Below are 26714 nucleotides of genomic sequence, written 5' to 3' on the forward strand. Positions count from 1 at the left end.
AACAAGTACTATATAAGATCACAAGATATAGGAGCAGAATTAGGACATTTGGCCCATCAAGACTACTCCACCATTCAATTATGGCTAAATGCATAAGAAAGAACAGTAGATGCTGGTTTAAATCGGTAGACACAAAATGCTGGAGTAACTCAGAGGGACTTGCAGCATCTCTGGAGAGAAGGAATGGTCTATTTTTCCCCTCTCATCCCCATAGAGTCATAGAGTGATACAGTATGGGAACAGGCCCTTCTGCCCATCTTGCCCACAACAGCCAACATGTCCCAGCGACACTAGTCCCACCTTCCAGCGCTTGGCCCATATCACTCCAAACCTGTCCTATCCATGTACCTGTCTAACTTTCTTAAACATTAGGATAGTCCCAGCCTCAACGACCTCTTCTGGCAGCTTGTTCCATATCCCCACCACCCTTTGTGTGAAAAAGTTGCTCTTTTAAGGTGAAGGGAAGTATTTTCCCTTCACCTTAAACGTATGTTCTCTGGTCCCCGATTCCCCTACTCTGGGCAAGAGACATTGCGCATCTACCCAATCTATTCCTCTCACAATTTTATACACCTCAAAAAGATCACCCCTCATCCTCCTGCGCTCCAAGGAATAGAGTCCCAGCCTACTCAACCTCAGACCCTCTAGTCCTGGCAACATCCTCATAAATCTTCTCTGTACACTTTCCAGCTTGAATTCTTATGCCTTCTCCCGAATAGCCTTTGACACCCTCACTAATTAAAACCTATCAATCTCTGCTTTAAACATAATGCTTTGGCCGTCTGTGGCAATGAATTCCACACATTCATCACCAACTGGCTAAATAAATTCCTCCTTGTCTCTATTCGAAATGTACTGTAAGTCCTGAAATAGAGAACACTATTGTAAATAACTAGTTAGCTCTGAATCTTGAAGTGTTGATAGAGGGACTAACCTTAGTCATGAGAGCAGTTTTGGGTTCCATATTCGAGGAGGGATGCACTGGCTTTGAGGGGATCCAGAGAAGGTTTACAAGAATGATTAGGTTAATGTATGAGGAGTGTTGGATGGTTCTGGGACTATACTCACTGGTGTATACAAAGATGTGGCGGATTTCATTGAGACCTACCAAGTAATGAAGGGCCGAGATCGAGTGGATGTGGAGAGGATGTTTCCAATAGTGGGCGAGTTTGGGAGCAGAGGACACAGCCACAGAATAAAAGGATGTACCTTTAGAATGGACATGGAGGAATTTCCTGAGTCAGAGGGTGGTGAATTTGTGGAATTCATCATCACAGATGGCTGTAGACACCATGTTATTAGCTGTTTTTAGAGCAGAGATTGCTAGGTTCTTGATTAGTAAAGGTGTTAAAGATTGCAGGAAGGCAGGAGATTGGGGTTGAGGCAAAAATAGACCAGTCATGATTAAATGGCAGAGCAGACTCGATGGGCTGAATGAACTAATTCTGCTCCAATGTCTTATGTCAATGGGAGAATATTCCTTCTTCTTTGGTCAGTGTCATGGGATTGTAATGCAGACTATGGAGAACAGACTGAAGTTTGATTTTACATTTGATCAAGAGGAAAATAGGGAAGAGTTTCCATTTTGTCCACAATCACCAACCCAGACACAGAATGCACTAATATTGGGAGACCAAATGGGGTCTTTCCTCTTCAGCCAGAGCCACTGGCTACTCCGCTCTGCCACCCATGATGTTTCTTTGATGGCCTGGCATAGGGCATGTCCGCTGATCCCCAGATCCTTCATCAGTGTTACGGTTGATGTTGCCACGAATCCTCGACATCCAACTTCTAAGATCTGCCCGGTGGAAGTTGGATGTCGAGGATTTGTGGCAATATCACGGGTGGCAGAGCGGAGTAGCCAGTGGCTCGAGCTGAAGAGGAAAGACCCCATTTGGTCTCCCAAATAACCAACTAGACAGATGCAGAGGGGGGGGTTCTGGGAACGCCAGAATGCACCGCTGAGCCGACTGGAGACATCGTGGGGCCAATCAGCGAAACGTCGATGAAAGTAGGTCCCCATTTGATAACCCCAATGACGTGTCTGCCTAGCCTTTCTCAACATCGGAGGAGCATAGGTGAGTGCATAAGGCTCCCATCAAGGGAGCAAGTTGACTTTTGGCACTTTGGATTTTTTAACATCTTGTCCTGTGTATTTGGAAACGTTAATTTTGAGGTGTTTTGTTTTTCTTTCATAAATTTTCAATCAGATTCATTCACATAGATAATAGACAATAGGTGCAGGAGTAGGTCATTCGGCCCTTCGAGCCAGCACCGCCATTCAATGTGATCATGGCTGATCATCCCCAATCAGTACTCCGTTCCTGCCTTCTCCCCATATCCCCTGACTCCGCTATTTTTAAGAGCCCTATCTAGCTCTCTCTTGAAAGCACCCACAGCACCTGCCTCCACCGCCCTTTGAGGCAGAGAATTCCACAGACTCACCACTATGTGTGAGAAAAAGTTTCCTCGTCTCTGTTCTAAATGGCTTACTCCTTATTCTTAAACTGTGGCCCCTGGTTCTGTACTCCCCCCAACATCGGGAACATGTTTCCTGCCTCTAGCCTGTCCAAACCCTTAAAAATCTTATATGAGATTGTTTCAATGAGATATCCTCTCATCCTTCTAAAGTCCAGATTGTACAAGCCCAGCTGCTCCATTCTCTCAGCATATGACAGTCCCGCCATCCTGGGAATTAACCTTGTAAACCTACGCTGCAGACCCTCAATAGCAAGAATGTCCTTCCTCAAATTAGGTGACCAAAACTGCACACAATACTCCAGGTGTGATCTCACTAGAGCTCTGTACAACTGTAAAAGGACCTCTTTGCTCCTAAATTCGATTATAGGCCAACATGCCATTCGCTTTCTTCACTGCCTGCTGTACCTGCACGCTTACTTTCATAGTCTGATGTACAAGGACCCCCAGATCCCGTTGTACTTCCCCTTTTCCCAACTTGACGCCATTTAGATAGTAATCTGCCTTCCTGTTTTTGCTACCAAAGTGGATAACCTCACATTAATCCACATTAAACTTCATCTGCCATGCATTTGCCCACTCCCTCAACCTGTCCAAGTCACCCTGCATTCTCATAGCATCCTCCTCACAGTTCACACTGCCACCCAGCTTTGTGTGATCTGAAAATTTGCTAATGTTACTTTGAATCCCTTCATCCCAATCATTGATGTATATTGTAAATAGCTGCAGTCCCAGCACCGAGCCTTGCGGTACCCCACTAGTCACTGCCTGCCATTCTGAAAGGGACCCGTTAATCCCTACTCTTTGTTTCCTGTCTGCCAACCATTTCTCTATCCATGTCAGCACTCTGCCCCCAATACCATGTGCCCTCATTTTGCCCACTAATCTTCTATGTGGGACCTTGTCAAATGCTTTCTAAAAGTCCAGGTACACTACATCCACTGGCAGTCCCTTATCCATTTCCCTAGTTACTTATCACTAAATCTGCCACAAACCATCACTGGTTAGAACATTTTACATCACAGTTCTTTTTTATTTCATGCTTTGGAGTAGTTCATAAATTTGCATTTTTTTTTTTTTTTTAAATACACACCAAAAGTAAGGTTTTGGTCAGAATAGCATGTGCAACTCTGGCCAATTGAAATGAAAACTCATTTATGTTGCTTTGGGTAAATGTTTCAGAACTTTGTGAGCGTGGGTTTTCTCCGAGATCTTCAGTTTTCTCCCACACTCCAAAGATGTATAGATTTGTAGGTTAATTGGCTTGGGACAAGTGAACATTGTCCCTAGTTTGTGTAGGATAGTGTTAATGTGCGGGGATTGCTGGCTGGTGCGGGCTCGTTGGGACTGAGGGCCCGTTTCCGCACTGTATCTCGAAAACTAAAACTTTAAAACTAAAACTATAACGTACCCTGGCAGAAAGCCCAGGCAAGTACTTTTAATAATAAGTAGTTATTTATTGATCTTTCAGAAAAGATCAGCTAAGGTTGTAGACCAGAATTTCAATCCATGTTCTTATAAAGAACAAAAGTGATAAGAAGCAAGTGACACCCTCTCCTCCACACAGAAAGCACCAAGGAGTTCATCCCAAGCGCTTGTAGAAATCGACTTTCTGTAACTTATATAGTGTGATATAATTGGATAGTGATTAATGTACCTCTGGTGCCTCATATCAATTTTATTAATATATTTCCTGTGGTTTTATCTAATAAATCTTTCATACAAATTAGTTAGTCTCACTATAATAAAAAGTCAATACACTCACATAAATTAAAGAGATTTTAACTATTATTATACATGTTTCCAAGCATGTGACTACAAAAAATGACTTTTGTTATGTGTAAATTGCAGAAATAACCAGTTTCCATTCTTGAACCATATTTTCCTCCTTTTCCCAAGTTAGATGCTAGATGGCCAAATTCTAATCTTTTTTCCCCCGTTTGCAAGGCAAGAAGGTCATAGTCATAGAGTGATACAGTGTGGAAATAGGCCATTCTGCCCAACTTGCCCACACCGGCCAACATGTCCCTGCTACACTAGTCCCACCTGCTTCCAAACCTGTCCTATCCAGGTACCTGTTTAACTGTTTCTTAAACGTTGGGATAGTCCCAGCCTCAACTACCTCATCTGACAGCTTGTTCCATACACCCACCTCCCTTAGTGTGAAAGAGTTACTCCGCAGATTCCTATTAATATTGTTCCCCTTCACCTTGAACCTATGTCCTCTGGTTCTCGATTCCCCTATTCTGGTCTAGAGACTGTGCATCTACCCGATCTATTCCTCTCATGATTTTATGCACGTCTTTGATTTCAAACATTCACTGTATTTGCAGGTAGGGAAAAATCAAAGAGCTGTCTGCCATTTTCTTTATAATTTACTTACAATCTTTGCATGCATTCTCATTGAAAGTGCCTCAGCAGTATACTTTTACTCAATTTAATCAATTGCATTGAATGAAGAAGGGGGTCTTGAAATGATAGCTTCCGTGCCAGGGTCCCTTGAAAAAACTAAAATGATAATGTACTTTTAAAAATAATGAAGAAATCTGCAGCAGGCTGTGGAAGGAGTAAAAAGAACTGCTGATAATCGTTCTGTAAATTTGGCATCAGAATCCCAAAACACTTCGCAAGATGGAAACTATGGAGCAAAATGCAAAAATCATAATTCAGAAAATACAATGAAAATTTGTTCGTTTTAGCAAAACCATGATAAGTCAGTTATCCATTGTTCCATTCTTCTCCTGAACCTGAAGGGAATGAATGCTGGAATTCCCTTTCTCCATATCATTTAATTTATTGAAAACCTTTATTACTGCAAAGCGCTTCCTATCAAGACAAGCTTATTTATATGTGTAGGAAAGAACTGCAGATGCTGATTTAAATTGAAGATAGACACAAAATGCTGGAGTAAATTAGCGGGTCAGGCAGCATCACTGGACATTGAATGTATGAGCATATTTATATAATGTGTTTTTTTTTAATTCACCTTGTAATCATTTTGCTTTGGCTCCATCTCATTACGTCTGTCAAATCTTTTTATTAAACAGAACAAGTGGAAGAATGGTCATGTTTATCGGCTGTATATGGGCGCTGGGCTACATATCAATAAATACTGTAAAAGCCTAAAACCAATAGGGGCTGAATCATTCGATCACTTGTACCAGCACATCTTGGCTCTTTGTTTCGACTGAGCATAATGTATGCTTGGAAGTCCAGGCATAGGCTACGGGTCCTACCAAATGGTTATTTCTGACATGGAGATCAGGAAGAAAAGTTTATTTAAGTCCCATTGACATCTTTTAATTTTTTTTTTGTTTAAAAATCTTTTTTTGAAAAATGGCTGATCATTTACAAAAAAATATCTGCAGCAGTTTGAATTGTTTTTAAGTCTCAATGTTATGTGGATTCATTTGCATGCAGCCATAACATTTGCAACGGGATAATATTGCAGAATATCTGAGGCGTTTAAATCCTGTGCTTCCGAGCTTTGTCAGGTGGTGACTGCCGCATGTTGGGCAGAAGACAATGGGAGGACATGGCCTCAGCAGTGCAGCGGTTGAGGCTTTGGCTTTGCTAAGACTCTGCTGTTCCTTACTGCCTGACTCCTGGGGAGAATGGTCAGCCTACTCAGTTATCCATTGTAAGTATCTTGAAGTGGCAAACAGCCAACGGGTAGACAGCCAAGTGCAACTGGCTTCAGACTAAGATGATGATAGAAATAGATTAGATTAGATTAGATTAGATTAGTTTATTGTCATTTAGGCCTTTCGGTCTGAACGAAATAACATTTGGTTTTGTGTGAAAATATATTGTTACCAGCAGACACAATGGATGACCTACACTGTCTTTTTTCATAAGAAGCCATTTACATTTCTAGACACGATACGTCACAGATGAGAGCTTCAAAATGCATTAGATGCCCCCTCTACTTGTGCAAAATGACAAATAAATCAAAACAAAAGCAACCCATGCCTGTGAATGTTCAAGTTCATAAGTTACAGAAACAGAATTCCTGTATTTGTGTATGTGACAAATAAACCTGACTTTTAGATTAGATTAGATTAGAATAGATTCAACTTTATTGTCATTGCACAAATACGAGTACAGGTACAACAAAATGCAGTTTAGCATCTAATCAAAGTGCAAAGTAGTAATAATACTGGTTAAAACAATATGTACAATGTGGATAAGTTGATCTAGTACATAGGAAAATAAATATATACAGATAAAATGGTATAAAAGATAGCTAGCGTTGACCTGTGAGTTCAGCAGGGTAATGGTATTTTGGAAGAAGCTGTTCCTTAGCCTGCTGGTGCGAGACCTGAGGGTCCTGTACCGCCTCCCTGATGGGAGGAGGGCAAATAGTCCATGGTTGGGGTGTGAGGGGTCCCTAATGATTTTCCCAGCCTGTCTCAGACACCGTGTGCGGTGGAGGGCATCCATAGCAGGGAGCGGGGCACCGATGATGTGCTGAGCGGTTTTCACCACCCGTTGTAGTGCCTTCCTGTCAGCTGTGGTGCAGCTGGTGTACCATACCGTGAAGCAGGTGGTCAGGATACTTTCAATGGTACAGCGGTAGAAGTTGCACAGGATCTGGAGGGACAGGTGAACTTTCTTAAGCCTCCTCAGAAAGTAGAGGCGCTGCTGCGCCTTTTTAATCAGTTTGGTGGTATTGAGGGACCAGGACAGATCCTCTGAGATATGTACCATGAGGAATTTGTAGTTGGAGACGTGCTCCACCTCAGTCCCGTTTATGTGGATGGGGGTATGTCTGCCACCTCTGGTCTTCCAGAAGTCTACGATGATTTCCTTCGTCTTTTTTGAATTGAGGACAAGGTTATTATTGGTACACCAGGCTGCCAGGTTCTGGACCTCCTCCCTGTAGGCTGATTCGTTATTGTCCCTGATCTGTCCTACCACCGTGGTGTCATCAGCGAATTTTATGATGGCGTTGGAGCCATACATAGGGACGCAGTCATGGATGAAGAGGGAGTAGAGGAGAGGGCTGAGCACACAGCCCTGAGGCATGCCGGTGTTCAGTGTCAGGGTGGAGGAGGTGAGGTTGTTGATCCTAACAGACTGAGGTCTGTTGGTGACTTGACTTGAGAATTAGGCCATGTGGCCCATCAACTCTACTCCGCCATTCAATCATAACTGATCTATCTTTCCCTCTCAACCCCATTCTCTTGCCTTCTCCCCATAATGCCCAACACCCTTACTAATCAAGAATCTGTCAATCTCTGCCTTAAAAATATCCATTGACTTGGCCTCCACAGCCATCTGTGGCAATGAATTCTACAATGGTAGAGCTTGTCCAAATTGTGTGGACCTGCAGTATTTATTACAAATTACCACAATAAAATATTAGCTGTATGCTGCTGCTTAATTTAGGAAGTGGTTTAGCCTACTGCCGACCTGCTCTGTGTTAGCTCCCCTTTGACAATTGGCTCCAGCAGATTAGACATTGGAAAGTTGGCTAGGATTTCCATTCCACGTCATTGTCCATTGGAATTTGTCAGAAGTTCACATTTGGGAAGGGTCAAGTCTGGCCGTGATGTTTCCTGTAGGTGAGGGCTCACCTATGAAGAATGACGTTTTGGAAAAAACGTACCCTGCTCAGCGAGAAGTTTCTGTGCCTTAAGGAGAAGTTTATGAAGCAGTTAAGACAGGTACATGTATAGGACGGGTCGAAGGATATCGACCAAATGCTGGCAGGTGGGACATGTGGGATGGGACATGTTGGTCGGTGTGGACAAGCTGGGTCGAAAGGACTGTTACCACACTGTATCACTCTATGACTCTACAAGTGAGAAGAAAACTGATTAGAAAATGGAGAGGAGGGTAGGAAGAAAAATTAAATATCCCAGTCCCCGTTGCTCAGGTAGCCTTCATTCTTATAGATCCCCATTTGATCAATTCAGTCAGAAAGCCTCCTTCTCCGACGGATGTAGTTTTAAAATCTCCGCTCACCTCACAGTTCTGAATGTACAATTCAGTACAATATAATAATATTGAAAGGAGGAGAGAGGCCACAGGAAATAAATGATGGTGGTCTTGCATAAAGATGAACTGTGGAAAATGTTATCTATTTTAAAGATTTATGTAAAGCATGGCAGTAAAATTCAATTTCTGCAGTTCACATCTGTGATATAAATCTTAACAGAACCCCAGTGATTCATGTTGCCAATTTAAAGTATTAAGTACACAATATAACTCACAGCATCATGGCTTCAGTACAATCCACAATCACTTCTCCGCATTGACTCATTTTTCAATAACAATGTTTCCCTCAAGGCATATGTGACTTTTCTATGCATTGACCTGCACCATCTCACACCCATTGGAACCCAGTCACCAAGGAGATTGTTACTAGCCTCACTCTATAATTTTCCAAACTGACAATTTAAGCACTTAGACACATGCTAGCATCGCTGGAGAAAAGGAATAGGTGACGTTTTGGGTCAAAACCTTTCATTGGATGAATGCATTTCCATTTGTGTTAGAGGGCGCCTGGTGACATCAGTGGAAATCTTTTTAATTAACTTTATATGTGCGAGTGTTCTTCCTGAAATATTAAGCATCAAGTTTCCCTCATCTATTATGGTGATTCTGTTTAAATGTATTTTAGTATAAAGTTCAATCTTATATAAGAAGATCTATGGATATTCAAAGCTTGTTAGAGGTAAATACTTGATAAGGTTACAGAGATTCTTTTTAATTGACTGTTCTGTTGGAATAATCTAGCAAATTGTGAACTCGTTAAAGACTGGTATGCCTTACATCCATGGCTTTTATTGTGTTCATTCATTTATCTCAACTATATGTTAACTTCCTACGGTTTTGTCTAATGAAATGAATCAGCTACACACAGGGCAAATCTATAATTCAGTTTTCAGGGATAAATGTGTGAGGAAGTGGAATATTGATGATTTTAAATTGGATGGATGTATCTTGGCTCAGTTCTGCAAGTGGAAGATCTGATCTAGCTTCTTATCAAAGCTTACCTAACGATTCTTCATGGATAAGAACAAAAATATTCCTTTATACTTAATTTTCGTATTATTTCCATCCCTTGACAATATATTTATAAATACAAATTTACTTTGGTGCATTACAAAACATTGGTGAGGTTGCATTTGGCATATTGTATTTAGCTTTGGTCACCGTGCTATTATAGGAAGGATGCCATTAGGCTTGAAAGAATGCAGAGATGTTGCCAGGACAAGGGCCTGAGATAGAGGGAGAGTTTGGGCAGGCTAGGAATTTATTCCTTGTAGCGTAGGAGGCTAAGGGGTGATCTTAGATCATGAAGAGAATAGTTAGGGTGAATTCCCAGGATAGAGGGGATAGGTTTAAGGTGAGAGGCGAAAGATCTAATAGGAGGTACACAAAAAAGCTGGAGAAACTCAGCGGGTGCAACAGCATCTATGGAGCGAAGGAAATAGGCAACGTTTCGGGCCGAAATCCTTCTTCAGACTTTTTGGCCCGAAACGTTGCCTATTTCCTTCGCTCCATAGATGCTGCTGCACCCGCTGAGTTTCTCCAGCTTTTTTGTGTACCTTCGATTTTCCAGCATCTGCAGTTCCTTCTTAAACAAGGTGTAATAGGAACCTGGGGACAACCTATTCACAGAGGGTGATGGTAATATATGGAATCAGATGAAGTAGTTGAGGCAGGTATAATAACATTTAAAAGACCTATGGATGGGTACATGAATAAGAAAGGCTTAAAGGGCCCAAGGCCGAAGGGCCCATTTCTGTGCTGCTTGAGACCATTTTGTTCCATTCTCAAGAAGATAATGAACCCAACAGAATGGTTCAAATTCCTGACCAGATAATGAATGGGAAAATCCAAATTAAAAATAAACAGTAGTAGCCTTTATTTGTTTTTGTAATTATAATGAATGAAACTTGAGTGCATTCAGACATTCAGCAGTTACTGATGTTCTTTGTAAACATTTGTAACTGAGTGCTTTAAGTGAACTGTTGAATGATGTACTTGTGCATAATCTGGTCACCAGGTGGCACTAGTGATGACTTGAAACATAGACAAGCCATTGGAAAGCAATCCTTGAGAACCAGAATTTCTCTTATTCCCCACCTTCCATCGCATAATCTAAAAAAATGGTTTAGGAACTGCAGATGCTGTTTTAAACCAAAGATAGACACAAATAGCTGGAGTAACTCAGCGGGTCAGAGAGCATCTCTGGAGAAAAGGAATAGGTGATGTTTTGGGTCAAGACCCTTCTTCAGACTGGTTTGTCCCGGACTTGTGGTAGTTAGTTAAGATCATTTTATGATTAATTTATCTGTTAAATGGTCCACTAAGTATGGATGACGTTCAAGCAACTTGAAAAATGTGGCTCTCATCTGTTGAAAACACGCAGTGGAGACAATAATTTGATCTAACCATCTCTTAATTAATTTATATCAACTTCTTTGAAGCTTACTGTTGCAGACAAAAGATTTTACAATGATCTGTTTTGTTAGCAGTGGCTGAGATGTGCTACACTCTTTGTTGCTTTAAATCATTAATTAAATTATTCCCACACTGGATCACAAAAGCAACTCAGATCAAAACAACATAACCACTTAAGAAACTTACTTGAAAACCTGCCATGAATCTCTGCATGTGACATTCTGTTATCAACTGCTTTAACATTTTTTCTTGGCTTTGATTCTCTGGCTGTCCAAGGCTGCAGAGGAAGTATGTGTAGGAAGGAACTGCAGATGCTGGTTTAAACCCGAGATTGTCGCAACAAGCTGGAGCAACTCAGCAGGACAGGCAGCATCTCTGGAGACAAGGAATGGGTGACATGTTGGGTCGAGACCCTTCTGCTGCCTGTCCCGCTGAGTTACTCCAGCTTTTGGTGTCTATCTGCGGAGAAAGGGACACCCTTCACAAGTTCTTCCATTGATGGCCCAGCCATGCAGATAAACCAATAACCTACCATTATGTAACATCATCGCATTAGTTCAGCAAGCAACTGCCCTCAACTATTAACAAATTAACACACAATGCGGGAAGCACTCAGTAAGTCAAGAAACTTCAATGGGGAGTGAAACAGCTGGTTCATGTCTTCAATCAAAATAGAAAAGAGGTGGGGGAGGTACGGAGAAGAGGGAGCATCTATGATAAGGTGCAAACCAATGGTGTCAAGGCAACAATTACTTTTAAAAAGCTAACATACAAAACCAACAGCACGGAAACAATTTGAAACAAAGTCCGCCCACATGTGTGAAGAAAAGGGATTTACCCCAGGTTTGAGGTTTGTAGCTTTTTCAGTCTGCATGATATAATCGATACTCTCTTTATCATCTACCACACCACCTCCCCTACCCCGCTTCTCACTTTTCCAGATCTGATAAAGCAAACTCAATGTCAATTTCGATCCTTTCCCCACAGATGCTACCTGACTTGCTAAGAACTTTTTTCTCTGTTTTTGTTACAGATTTCCACACTTTTTTTTGCTGCAAGATTCAATATTTGAATATTTCAATTTTGTAACATCATATCCAATCTTTAATAAATTTTTAAAAGTTCCAGATTTTGAACAATTCTATGCTTAAAATCACTTAATTGAGTCTATAAACCAGAGAACACAGATCTAACAATTAGCAAAAATTCACCAAACAAGTTGCAAAGAAAATCATAAAGAATATCGTTGAATAAGACAGCAGCAAACAGGCCCATTGGTCCAACTAGCATAGAATACCATCAACGCTAGCCCCATTTACCAGTTTTTGCCTCATATCCCTCTAAACATTTCCTATCCATATACCTGTCCCAATGTTCTTTAATTGTACCTAGCTCAAATGCTTCTTTTCACTAGTTGTTCCATATACGTACCAATCTTTGTGTGAAAATGTTGCCCTCATGATTTTGCACACCCCTATAAGATCACCCCTCAGTCTTCTGTGCTCCAAGGAATAAAGCCCTAGCCTGCCCAACCTCTCCCTATTACTCTGTTCCTTGGAATCCTCCTAAATCCTTTCTGCAAACCTTCCAGCTCAATGACATCATTTCTACAGTAGGGTGATCAAAACTGAACCCAGTACTCCAAGAGTGACCTCACCTATGTCTTGTACAACTGCAAATAATGTCCCAGCTTCTATACTCAATGCCCTATTGACCGTAACGCCACTTTCAGGGAACGTTGTACGTACATCAAGTCCCTCTATTCTACAACATTCATCCTGCCCCTACCAGGCAACACGTTATTACGATCTAGATTGTACTGCCTGAAATGATGGAAATGGCTTCAATTGTGAATTTCAAAAGAGAGTTGTGTACAAAAAAAAATGAGTTATGTGCGTGAAGGAGAGAAACAGTTGAGGCAATGAACAAAGTAGGGAAGAAACAAACTTTGATGCCTTTCGGGTGGCTCGGTGGTGCAGCTGTTGCGTTGCTGCATTAGAGTGCCAGAGGCCCGGGTCGATCCTGGCTACGGGTGCTTGTCTGTACAGAGTTTGTATGTTCTCTCCGTGACCTTCAGGGGTTTTCTCCAAGAACTTTGGTTTTCTCCCACACTCCAAAGACGTACAGGTCTGTAGGTTAATTGGCTTGGTACAAATGAAAAAATTGTTCCTAGTGTAGGATCGTGTTAATGAGCAGGGGTCGCTGGTTGGCGATCAGTGACCAAAATGTAACTAGAGTATTTAATTCCCATCATTTTCAATGGATCTTTGATGTTTAGTAACTTACACAATGTTTCATAAACAATTTAGTTAATGTAATCTGCCCACCCACCACATCTCAAATATTCTGCATGGGCTGTAATAAGAAGTGATTAAATAGTGCTTGGAAGATCAAATTCTTACTGAGTGTTGTGTTATAATGGAAGTTACTAGATTTTAAACTTTATGTTTTTCCTTTGCTGCTAACAGATATTAGCATGGCATACACGGACTGAGAAACCTGTGCTGGTGAATGAAGGGAAGAAAGGTTTCACCGATCCAAATGTCGAAATATAAATGCACAGGTAATAAAGACGGCACAAAGTACACAGTCACATCTTTCTTCCTTGGACCCAGAATTGTGAAAATATTAGAGTGAAATACACAGTGTATTTCTACAGTGACCTGAGCAGAGCAAAACATCTAAGAGATGCTATCAAACAAACTTTTAAGCCTTTCGGGTGGCATGGTGGTGCAGTTGTAGAGTTGCTGCCTAATGCCCCTGTCCCACTTAGGAAACCTGAACGGAAACCTCTGGAGACTTTGCGCCCCACCCAAGGTTTCCGTGCAGTTTCAGAAGGTTGCAGGTGGTTGCCGGAAGTGGAAGCAGGTAGGGAGACTGACAAAAACCTCCGGGAACCGCACGGAAACCTTGGGTTGGGCGCAAAGTCTCCAGAGGTTTCCGTTCAGATTTCCTAAGTGGGACAGGGACATTACAGTGCCAGAGGCCCGGGTTCGATCCTGGCTACGGGTGCTTGTCTGTACAGAGTTTCTATGTTCTCTCCGTGACCTTCAGGGGTTTTCTCCGAGAACTTTGTTTTTCTCCTACACTGCAAAGACGTAGGTTAATTGGCTTGGTACAAATGAACAAATTGTTCCTAGTGCAGGATCGTGTTAATGAGCAGGAGTCGCTGGTCAGCGATCAGTGACCAAAGGACCTGTATCTCTAAAATAAATAAACTAAGCCTAAATGCATACAGAAATATTAAGGAAGGTCAAAGGCTTGATCAGAGATGTTTTAAGGACATAAAAGATGGAGAGGCAGGGAGAGATTGCTGAATATTGTTCTTTTCATCTTGGTTAATAGATGAGATGGGGCTATTTTTTCATGAACCACCATACCAGAAACTTTGTACAGTTACTCCAATGGTGAGACTATTGATAACAGACAATTGTCTACTGGTTTAATGGCGTCCACGCTTATATGATGTACCGTCAACAACATTTGCAAATCACTCGTGCAATGTGGCATTTGGTTCCTGAACTGCAGCAAAAATCTTGAAATTCTCTTCCTAACACACAATTAATTCAATATCTCTCTTTACAAACTATTTAGCAGGAAACAATATTTCTTCTTTTCTGTGGCAGCCACATGCTGGTCACAGCAGTAGGCAGGAATGAATACCTCAAACACTTGGCTTGCTGGAAATGTTTGTGATACAGAGCTTCGATCAGCAGGCTCTATTACGAATGGTGTGTAGCCATTGAAACCAGTGGTGTCTGTAAGGCCAAACATTTAGAGTCTAAAAACTCAGATTCGTAAGACATGATCTCCCATGTACAAAACCATGCTAACTATCCTTAATCAGCCCGTCTATTCAAACGCATTTGCATCTTTTCCATCAAAATTCTCTCCTGTAACTTGCCTACAACAGTTGTTAGGCTCACTGGTCTATCGTTCCCAGACTTTTCCTTGCAGCCCTTCTTAAATACATATTATTTACATAACACTGGAGATGCTGTGCCACAATGGCAAAACAAATGGAAGTCTATCCCACATTCATACACAATTATCATAAGGTATCCCCAACTCAAGAGGGATACAGTAGACAAGTTCAACAATGCTTTGACTGAAGAAACAGGCTATTAAGGTTGCTAGCAGCAGGTTACAGAAGCTGCCAAAATGAGGGAAGTGTGGAGGAGGTCAGAACCAATGGAACAGGTGTTCAGGGGAATGAATACATGCATGATTGACCAAGTGAGATTAAAGGATTAAACAATGAACATAATTCTGTAGTTAATCCATTTCAGAATTTGATGAGAAATTTCTTTATACATGGCTTTGGTGATTCTATCGTTGCTTATGTTTTAGGGCAGGAAATGTTAGAAGGATCAAGGGATCTGAGATCGGCCAGCAAAATGGTGTTGAGAAGCAAGATCAGAAATAAAGAAAGGAAGAGCAAGCTTGAGGATTGACAGGCATATTTCAGCTTCAAGATCGTACTTTCTTATACAGTATAAGCTTGGATGCTGATATAGGTCGACAGAGACTGTTTATGGATGAGTAGCACTGCGGAAAACACAATGAGTGGCACAAAATGAATGCCTGCTGTTCACGATTTTGGTAACTTTATATGTAACTTTGTCATGAGATTAAATATTTTATGTATTTCATTCATGTCCTTACTCAGGGGGTAGTTAATCTGTGGAACTGATTACCACAGAGGGCTGTGGAGGCCAAGTCAGTAGATATTTAAGGCAGAGATAGACAAATTCTTGATTCGAAAGGATGTCAAGGGTTATGAGGAGAAGGCGGGAAAATGGGATTAGGAGGCAGAGATCAGCCATGATTGAATGGCAGAGTAGACTCGATGGGCCGAATGGCCTAATTCTACCCCTATAACATGAACTTAGATCAATAAATATCACAGAACTAAACCACAGAACTTCAATAATCACTATCAAATGCGTTCAACTTATTTGCCTTTATTTTCTTGCAGATGAATTGGCCTTAAACCTGGCTCAAACCTGATTGCCCCATTCCTTCACCACACATACAATGGATATAATGGTAGCGGTTTATTCTTAGCAAAAGCAAAAATTTCAGATGATGTACCTAATATGACTGGACAATTGAATAAAGCACAGAAGAGATCTCTGAGAAATGCTCAATGCCGGTTGAAGCGAGACTGTGATCCAGGATGTCATTCGGCAAGGCTCTATGACTTATGACCAAGGAAACTAGATTCCTTTGTATGTGTGAGTACATCCCTGTAAAGGTGGCTCTGTTGCAGTGCGTTCTGTTGCATGGAACGGGAGAATGCATGCACTCAGTGTGAATTCCAACCCAGAAATAAATATCAACCTTGAAAGGCTTCCATAAAGTACGGAAAAGCTGTGAAGAAGACTGGCTTGTAGGAGTGAGTTTCTCCAAGAAATCCTTTCTACCATTTACCCGAGGATGCTTAAGGAATGGAATGTTCTGGTTTACAGACCTCGTGAGCCTGCTACTGGTTGTTTATTCCTTACATGTGTACGTATTGTATTCCACCTTCATTCAGACCATGTCGACTCAAACTCAATAGTTTCCACGAGGTGTGTAAAGTTGACAAACTGTAGTGTCCATCTCCTTTTTAGCAAGGGCCCCCTTGAGACTTGGGATCTTATCTGTCACCAGAACCTTACTGAGAGAAAAAACACAAATTTCTTCACATTTAAACCTTTGCGTATTCGGAGGACCACTGCATTCTTAGTAGGCATGTAAGAACCAGGATGGTATTGATATTCTGTGCTGGTTAGCCAAGGAGAAAATGAGCACAGGAACAAAATGAGTGACTCAAGTAGTTCCTCAAGGAGTGCAATATTGAAATGAATGCAACAAAGATGCTCCATTTAAAGCTGAATATTAAACTTGGTGGATGTGACATTTGTACTAATACCCAAAGCAAAGCTATTTATTAAGTGCTCCCCGCCTTGGGTGATATCACCCCATTTTTACCATTCATTTAGGGTACTGATCTCCTTGCCATTTTTAGTTTTGTTTTTTTTTAAATGACCCAGACTTGGTTAACTGCATCTGATCTTTTGTAGGTTGATGGCACAAAACAAGCTTTTAGCAGAATCGGAACGTTTGATGATATCTTTTGAATATGCTGATGGGCGGATAAGATTGGAACCTGTAGGGTATATTTTGCTTTAGGAAAAAATGATTCAAATCTTGGCTTGCAGCATGCATTACCTTCTTTGCAAAATAACAATGCGGAAGATGTCTAAACCATGATTTAATAACTATGAAAAAATATCTAGAAATAGGAAGGTAATTAGAAACCGAAAATAAAGGTAAATTCTTGAGAAATTATACCAATTTGGAACTGGCTAGTATTTAATGATTTGTCCCACCTACAAAAAACAACCCTCTAATTTATCCACTGATGCCTTCTGGTTACAGCATTGATCAATTTGTATTCAGTTACTTCTGACTTCTGTAACGCGCTGAAATTAAAGGGTGGATGTCAACGAGAGAGGAACTGTTTTTCATCCCTTCCTCACTGATTCCGAAGCTTTCATGAGCTAACATCACATCCACATTTTACTTCTCTTTCCCTCTCAATCTTATTAAATGCAGAGTATCTGCTTCAAGAAACTCTTATTCTAAGCCACTACATCATGATTCAGTGGGACTGGCCCAACAAGATGGATATCAAAAATTAATTCAAGAGATTATGAGATGGTTAACTTAAGTCACATGCAGTAAAGTTTTTGTGTGTATTCATTCGGCAACTTAATTTAATTTAATTATGCAGCATTAAAAAACAGAAATGTTGGAAACAATAGCATGACAGGCAGTATCTGTGGAAAGAGTGACTGTGAATGTTTTGAAGGATCTCGACTTGAAGCACTAACTATTTCTCTTTCCCCACATGCTGCCTCACTCGCTAATTGCTTTCCGCATTTTCTGTTGTTATTTCAGATTCCAACGTCAGCAGTTATTTGACTTTCATAGACTGTACAGGAAGTGCCCCACAGAAAATGTGAGCAATAATGCACAGAGTAACGTTAATCTCGTCATATCATTTTGGTTTCCTGAGGTGCCCGTTCTGTACCAAAATCTACACAACACAAAAAAAATAAATAAAAATTATTTGGACCATATTAGTTAAATAATAAAATCTTTCTCCCCAATATTTTCCTTTCACTTCATTAGCGATGTCAGTGTTTGTGGCAGGTCTAAGCTGCAGCTAGCTCGGTGTGCAGATCTCCAGCCTGAGATCTGGGTAACCTGTGGAAATTCATAAGATAAACACAGAACTCTGGAGTAACTCAGCGAGTCAGGCAGCATCTCTGGAGAAAATGGATCGGTGACGTTTCGGGTTGGGACACTTCATCAGTCTGATTGTAGTAAGGAGAATGGGAAAAAAACAGTGAGGGAAAAACAAAAAAGACAAATCAGAGCCGGCTACAGATGATCTTCGCAAAGGAGGTCCCCTGATAGACTGATATTTGGATAGAGACATGGGTGAGCCCAAGTGAAATTCATTGTTGGGAACTGTGGAGCTGGTTAATGGACTTTTAGTGGTTAAAGGGAGTAAGGGAGGGGGGGAATGAAGGAGTGAGGTGTTTGTAGAAGTTACACAAAATTGGAGAATTTAACATCAATACCGTTGTTAACCATTTTAACTCCCCTTCCCATACTGACCTTTCTGTCCTGGGCCTCCTCCAATTGGAGGAACAGCACCTCATATTTTGCTTGGTTAGCTTTCAACCCAATGGAATAAACATTGAATTCTCCAATTTTGTTTAACTTCTACAGACACCTCCATTCCCACTCCCGCTCCCCTCTTCCTCCACTAAAATTCCAATAACTAGCCCTACAGTTTACAATAATGTATCCCTCTTGGGCTCACACTCTAGCCAACAAACAGCCTATAAGGGAACCCCCTTGCCTGAAGTTATTTGTTGCCAGCCCAGATTTATCCTGTTTTTCTTTTGCTTCCAGTTTTCCCCCCACTCTCTCAACCACAATCAGTCTGAAGAAAGGTCCCGACATGCAATAGCATCTGTCCATTTTCTCCAGAGAGGCTGCCAGACCTGCTGAGTCACTCCACCATTCCGTGTCTATCTTTGGTATTAACCAACATCTGCAGTTCCTTTTTATTACACTGTGAAGCTGTTCCATTTTAACCCCATATGGATTTCACAACTGCTATGCAGCAGCTGGAGAAATACCAGTGCTGACTTAAGTCCACACCATCTCTAGGTACCAGTGCTTCTGTGGAGAATTGTGGCAAGTCGTATCATTAGTGGAAATAGGCCATCCAAACTAACGTGGTTGGATATGTTTCCAAGGAAAATGTCAAGCATTTGTTCGACAAAGCAAGTTATGTTGAGTTCTTCCTTCTATTGAGACCACAGAGGATGATTTGATTCCATTCCAATATTGTCGTTCTAGAGCCTCCAACAGGGTCTGTCAGAATGCTACACATTACACATCATTTCCACACATAATTTCCACCACCGATTATAGCAATTGGCACTGTATTTGCAAGCTGTATTTCTGGCATTCCAGAACCCTCACTAGGAGTATAGAGTATGGATCTCTTAGAATGTAGTTAGATACCAGCTGCCGGTTACATTGAAAGAAAACATGCAATAATACAGAGAGAAATGAACATGTCTTAGTTTTGCCTTTGGCCGTCAGAGCAAAACTGATTTCCCTTAAAAAAGCCATTGTACGATATCTCTGGACTTTGATAAAATATTTACAATTCATATTAGTGCACAATTCCTGTGGGAACTAAACCTTCCAATGTCTAGTTGGCAGAATTCAATAACTGAAAGATATTCTTCTATATAAGGGTATCCTCGTATTAAGGCAAAGTCATTTAAACTAACTTGCTGAGCTCTGCTGTTATAGTAAAGATGATCAGAATAATCAGCTGCATGAACTCAACAGCACACAAAATCAAAAGTATGGGTATTTTAGTACTGACAAATCTTTAGTACACATAACTGAGGATCAAGACATCTCAGCTCTTCAGTCAATATAACAAATAAGATAGTTTTAACAAAATCTTTTAGCCAATTGCCGAAATCTCAGACATTTCTCAACGGTGCTGCTGGTAGAACCATTGCACATTCTTCTTCCCGTGACCGCATTGGGTTTTCCCCGAGATCTTCGGTTTCCTCCCACACAGGTATGCAGGCATGTAGGTTAATTGGCTTGGCGTATGTGTAAATAAATTGTCCCTGGTATGTGTAGGATAGTGTTAATGTGCGGGGATCACTAGTCAGCGGCCCGTTTCCACACAGTATCTCATAACTAAAGTTCAAACCTGACCTCTGCTGCTCTCTGTGGGGTTTGCACTTTCTCCCTGTGACTGCATAGGTTGCTCTCCAGTGTTCTGGTGTCCTCCCACGCCACATTTTTCATTAGACTTTCGAGAAGTAAAAGTGAAAACAAAGTTTAGAATTATTATTATTATTATTTAAAAAAAAAAATAGAATTGCGATCTCCACGAAGTTGTCTGTAAAAATGGCAACTGTAAAAATCCATTCCCCTACCGCCCTCTTCCTCAAGGTCACCAGTAGACAGTAAAGCAAGTAAAATTCAAACTGAATTAAATTGGAAGGATGAAGATTTAAACACTACGTTTATTAATTAAGGGGACAAACAACTACAACTCTTGTAATCATACCCATCCATCAGCAATAATCATCTAAAATGGTATTAGTATTGGCACTGGTTTATTACTATAAATGTGTATTGAGATACAATCCAAACTGTCTTGCATGTTACCCAGGCAGATCATACCACACATGAGATCATCAGGTAATGCAAAAGAGAAGAGTGCAGAATAGTGTTACATCTACAAGATGTGCAGATATTTTAAAAAGTTAAAGGGCCTCAACATAGTAGATTGGAAGATCAGGAATTCATATGGTGACAGATGAGCGAGTGTAAATTTTCCACATAATTTTGTCCCTCCTAAAGCTGATCAATTTAAATGTCTGTACATTCTTGCTTAGTCATATCCTACTAAGAAAATCCAAAAGGAAATAGGTGTGGGGCAGAAATCCATGAGGGTAGTGGTGGGGAAATTATAGAATTAAAACCTCAAAGGACATTAATTGTAAAATATCCTGCAGAATGGACAGGGAACCTTCTGTCTGTACGAGACCTGAATTGTGCGAGACCCCAGTCTTAGAGTAAGGCTGACTCTGACTGATGTCACTAAGGGCAACAAGCGATGATCACTAAATGCTGGCTTTAGCTGCAGCATTCACCTTCAAAGAGAATATTTTGAGTTCGACCAGAACAAGTTGCTCAATCTGAAGAAAATTCATCACAAATTCCTCCCCTCATCTTCTGATAGGAAACAATTTTATGAACATTTAGCATAAATATGTAAACCACTTATTTCCATCCTTAGTTGATACCTCATTGCCAACAGAAGAGATGGTCCCAATGCTGCCAGCAGCCTCTGTTGTCATCAGTTTTGCGCAGCAGGGTGCCCCTTCCTGGAGAAGCATTCTAACATCCCAATTGAAGGACAATCTTGGAAATGCTTTACATTGATTGAAGGGGCTGTGGATGACAGGAAATTAATTACATTGACCTCCCAGCTCTACGGATGAATTCTGCTAATAATGAAGACATCTTGTACCATAAGTGGAATGTGTCCATGGGTAGAGTTTGACATTACAGTGACTGAAGTTTACACACCTCCCGAGGAGCTAGAGCAGCAGAACCTGTTACAGTTAGTGCTGTGGTATCAAATCAAAAATGTGAAGCACAATTTTACTGGACATAATCCTCAGCACTTGAGAAATGACACTTTCTTTTCTATTCTCTTTGAACTGTTAGTACAGAGAATAATTCTCTCTTTTTATACTTTCTGTAGAATTATCTAACATGTGCTGTTTGCTACCCAGTTTAATTTATTTCTATTTATAATTTAAGAAAATTGATTAATGATTTTTTTTTTTAAAAGGGCAAATCGGAGAATGACACTATTTTACCTTGTGATTCTAATCTGTGCTTGAAAATACATTGGTCGAGATGATTTTGTTATTGACTGTTGCACTGTCATATAGAGAAATCAGAGATCGAGGCAACAGTAACCCGGCCAAAATCAAATGCCAACTTTTCACCTTTCTGCTTCATCGCTTCATCACTCTGGTTAAAACATGACTTGACGTATCCTGCAACTTTCAAAGAGACATCACTGGAAAACAACCTAACAACGGATAATGGAAATCAACAAGCTTTCAGTGCTTCATCCAAACAATTGAAGAAAACAGAAGGGAGAACTCATAGCATCATTTATAGCTTCTACTAAGATCTTTCTTTCCAATTGATTTGAAATGTATTTATATTAATGGAATCAGCTGAATGTTTAAAAGTAGCCTTCCAGTTTACAGTTGTTTTCGTGGTAACAAGATTCCTACATCATTTCTAATGTATTGGATTTGCCTTTGCAGTATGTTTAAGCACAAAGATCATGTTCACTAGAGCAGGGACAGAGCTAACTGGAACAGTGGGTACTTTACTGTAAAGTGACACTGTGATGGGGCTAGCTACTATTTGAAAAGTATAGGAGCCAATTTATCAGCACCTTTACCCAATGTTTGCTAATTTGTTTATTACCCTAGAGTGACGTTATCCAACATGTTTTCCTTGCTCTTTTTACAGCCATGATCAGACATTTAAGGCACAGACAAAAGCAGATTAAAATGAGATACAAGAAAATATTAATTATTACTACACGGTACATTGTGCATCAGGAAGTGTGAGAGGAACAGCAACTATCAACTACATTCAGCAGTACTGTACAGTCTATGTTATCAATCAAATTTCTAGATATAGATTGAAGGCACCTGATATAACAAGTACAAAGGCATTGGCAAATAAAGCTGAATCCAGAAACATAGAGCCCCAGCTAACAAAGAGAGGCTCACAAAACTGGGGGCTCCATTGGAATGAAGGGACTTCTGGCTAAAGCATTTCGAGCTGCCATTAGTGCAGATCAGGTGTGAGTGGGGGGGGGAAGGTCATAAATGAGCGGAAAACAATTCTGTTCCAAACTAAACAGGACTTGTCTCTGCACAGTGGTGGGTGTGAGCAATAGGCTCCCAGTGAATGACAAAAAGGGAGATTCCTGCTGGAATGTATTCATCGCAATATTGTTGCCGATGACCTTGGAAATAAAGAATATGTACGGCAGACAAACTAAAAAATTATACCACATGCGTCGAGGTGCACATCACACCTGCTAGTGCTGACTTTTTGACCAGGACCATTCTGACCCAATCGCATTTCCCCAATGCCTTGCTCCACAGGTAAAGGTCAATTAGATCTGGTGATTCTGATGTCTGTGACACAGAGTGGGTTATTATGGGGTTGATCTCATCAGATCGAAATGTGGCCTGTGAGACTGGATTACTTGCCTGGAAGATTATTTCAAAATGATCTGAAGGTTTGATCCATGCTTAGAAACTCAGTGGGTCAGACGATGGAGGTTTTGGGTTGGGATGCTTCAGAAGGGTCCCAAACAGAAAAGTAATTAGCCCATTTCGCTCCACAGATACTGCTCAAGTTCCTCCAGCACTTTGTTGTTTTGCTGAAGATTCCAGCATCCACAGCCACTTCGGTCTCCAAGTCGGATCCATTCACGGTGTTTCAATGCTTCACACCAGTCTTTATCAGCTTGCAAGAGATCTGGTACATGATACAAAACTGTAAAGTGCTCTGCAGTTAAACAACATGAACACTCCACTCCACCCACCGTTATCTGCTTACCCAGGGCCACTTAAAGTAAAGTCATATTTACACAGATACAACCGCATTAAATTAAATTCAATTCAATTCAACTTTATTGTCATTGCACAAATACAAGTATAGGTACAACGGAATGCAGTTTAACATCTGGTCATAGTCATAGTGCAAGATAGTAGAAGTAAAAATAAAAATACAAAGTTGGCATACAATAAAAGTTAAAAAAAATACTGGTTAACAATGTGTGGATTGTGGATGAATTAAAACTGATACATAGGCAGATAACTGTATACAAGTGGGAGAGTCTAGAGATGGCTAGCGTCGGGACCCCGAGTTCAGCAGTGTAATGGTGTTGTTGAAAAAGCTGTTCCTCAGCCTGCTTGTGCGAGACCTGAGGCTCCTCCCTGATGGGAGGAGGGCAAACAGTCCATGGTTAGGGTGAGAGGGGTCCTTGATGATTTTCCCAGCCCGTCTCAGACACCGTTTTCGGTGGAGGGCATCCATGGCAGGGAGCGGGGCACCGATGATGTGCTGAGCGGTTTTTACCACCCGTTGCAGTGCATTCCTGTCAGCTGCGGTGCAGCTGCTGTACCATACCGTGAAGCAGGTGGTCAGGATGCTTTCGATGGTACAGCGGTAAAAGTTGAACAGGATCTGGGGGGACAGGTGAGCTTTCTTGAGCCTCCTCCGAAAGTAAAGGTGCAGGGAATACATATTTTACCCGTTGCAGATTGTGTTTTGGGTGATTAACCTTATCAAGCATGGGTCTGACATTAGCAGAGCCTAGCCTGAAACCATACTTATATTTAATTAACCTCAATTTACAACTACACGGAGCTAAATAGGGCCAATACAACCTTGCACTGTCATTATCCTTGCCAGATAGCCCACCTTGACTGCAGTTCTCCATATTATGCACACTCACCCACCTCATCAAATGTGTAGGAATGGTGTAATGTAGGAACTGCAGATGCTGGTTTAAACCAAAGATAGACAAGATACTGGAGTAACAGTGGGACAGGCAGCATCCCTGGAGAGAAGGAATGAGTGACGTTTCAGGCTGAGACCCTTCTTAAGACTGAAAGTCACGGAAAAGGGAAAAGATACAAATGATGATGTAGAGACATATAGAACAAATTAATGAAATGTAACTTTATTGCAGATCTTTCATTCATTTGTTCTATATCTCTATACATCATCTCTCATTTCGGTGTCCCATGACTTTGTCTGAAGAAGGGGCTCGACCTGAAACGTTACCCATTCATTCTCTTCAGAGATGCTGCCTGTCCCGCTGAGTTAATCCAGCATAGTGTCTATCATCAAATTAGATAATAGACGACTGTAGTCAGCTCAGAAGTAAGAACACAAAAATACAGGATCAAGCTCACCACGTGTACCACTCTGTATCTGTGGAGAGAGATGAAAACCTCTGATGGAAAAGCATTGACCTGAAACCTTAAATCTAGTTTCTCCCTTCACGGGTGCTGTTGACTTACTGAACACCCCCCAAATGTTCTGGGGGTTTTTTCCCCCCATTTACAGCATCTGCAGTATTTTGAATTTTACTTTCAGATTACTGGAACCCAGACCATTTAATTTGCAGGTCCCTTATCAATGCCATGTTGTAATTTGGGGATCTGCTATACAAATTGACTGTGTGACTCTTCAGATTTACCCCCTCGAGCATGGCCACAATATTATGGGTCTCATGAATTAGTCCAACCATGGAAACATAGAAAGCAGGTGCAGGATTAGGTCATTTGGCCCTTCGAGCCGGCACCGCCATTCAATATGATCATGGCTGATCATCCAGAATCAGTACGCATTTCCTGCTTTTTCCCCCATATCCCTTTGATTCCATTAGCCCCCAAGAACTATATCCAACTCTCACTTGAATACATCCAGTGAATTGGCCTCCACTGCCTCTGTGGCAGAGAATTCCACAGATTCTCAACTCTCCGGGTGAAAGAGATTTTCTTCATCTCAGTCCTAAATGGCCTACCCCTTATTCTTAAACTGTGACCACAACATGGGGAACATTTTTCCTGCACCTAGCCTATTCAATCCCTTATGAATTTTATATGTTTCTATAAAATCCCCTCTCATCCATCTAAATTCGAGTGAATATAGCCTTATTAACCCCTACTGCGTTCCCTCATCACAAATCAATTCTAACACTCATTCTGAAACAAAATACTGCAGATGCTCGAAATCTGAACTCGAGACAGACAATGCTGGAATTCCTCAGCAGGTTAGACAACAACTGTGCAGAGAAACAAATCATCACTTGCAATTGAATAACTTCCATCACAACTGGGAGAAATTAAAGATAAATAGATTTCAAGGAGGTGAGAATGGGGAAGGGCATTTATAACACGCTATCTCTAGTTTGTTTTTTTCCAGATTTGTTTCCCTTTCCAGACTCTCAAAATATAGGTTATATCCTAGCTATCTTAAACGATGACACTTAATTTATATATCACATTCACAATCTGTACAGAACATGCTCACATTTACATTATGTAGACACACACTTCATTGCATTTTACAGGTTATGACAGTCAAGGGAACTCAGAGCCACAAACACCAGACTCTTAACTGCAATAAATCAGCACTCATTTAAATCAATAAATCATTTCCTGACATTTTCACCTTGACAAAAATTCAAACCAATATTTGATGAATTCTATAAGACACCTTTGCACTGTGATCACCAAGTGTTTTCCCCTTTTCATCAATTTTGTTGCAAAATCTTCAAGTGCTCACATTTTGATTTGTTGTTCATGTTGTATTTTTTTCTAACTTTAAGCCAGTAAGTGAACTTCCCTTTGTAAGAAAGCCCCTTGTGCAACAATTTTTCCCTCTCGGCATACTAACATTCTGATTCTGATAACTCATTTTTGCCAAGTCACAGGTTGGATAGCTAAGAGTACTTTTGCCAGGCTGGCTTGAAGTTATCCATGCTACATTTATTCTACATTTCTTAATATCTATCATTTATTGTTTTTACTTGTGTTATTTGCCCTCTCCAGATACATGGGGAATTGACACAATCAATTTGTATG

The 26714-nt window shown here is 40.9% G+C and overlaps 1 protein-coding gene across 1 annotated transcript in view; it reads left to right on the top strand.

Annotated features, from left to right (window-relative positions):
- The window catches only part of LOC129712396 (galactosylgalactosylxylosylprotein 3-beta-glucuronosyltransferase 1-like), a 156181-nt gene extending 134324 nt beyond the window's left edge, over positions 1-21857 (top strand). The window contains exons 5-6 of the mRNA XM_055660794.1: positions 13365-13459; positions 15875-21857. Coding sequence (XP_055516769.1) covers positions 13365-13451 — 87 coding nt within the window. The 3' untranslated portion in view covers positions 13452-13459; positions 15875-21857. The remainder of the gene's footprint in view (positions 1-13364; positions 13460-15874) is intronic.
- The last annotated feature ends 4857 nt before the right edge of the window (positions 21858-26714 follow it).

This window comes from Leucoraja erinacea, chromosome 32, assembly GCF_028641065.1.
Source record: "Leucoraja erinacea ecotype New England chromosome 32, Leri_hhj_1, whole genome shotgun sequence".
Lineage (NCBI taxonomy): Eukaryota > Metazoa > Chordata > Chondrichthyes > Rajiformes > Rajidae > Leucoraja > Leucoraja erinaceus.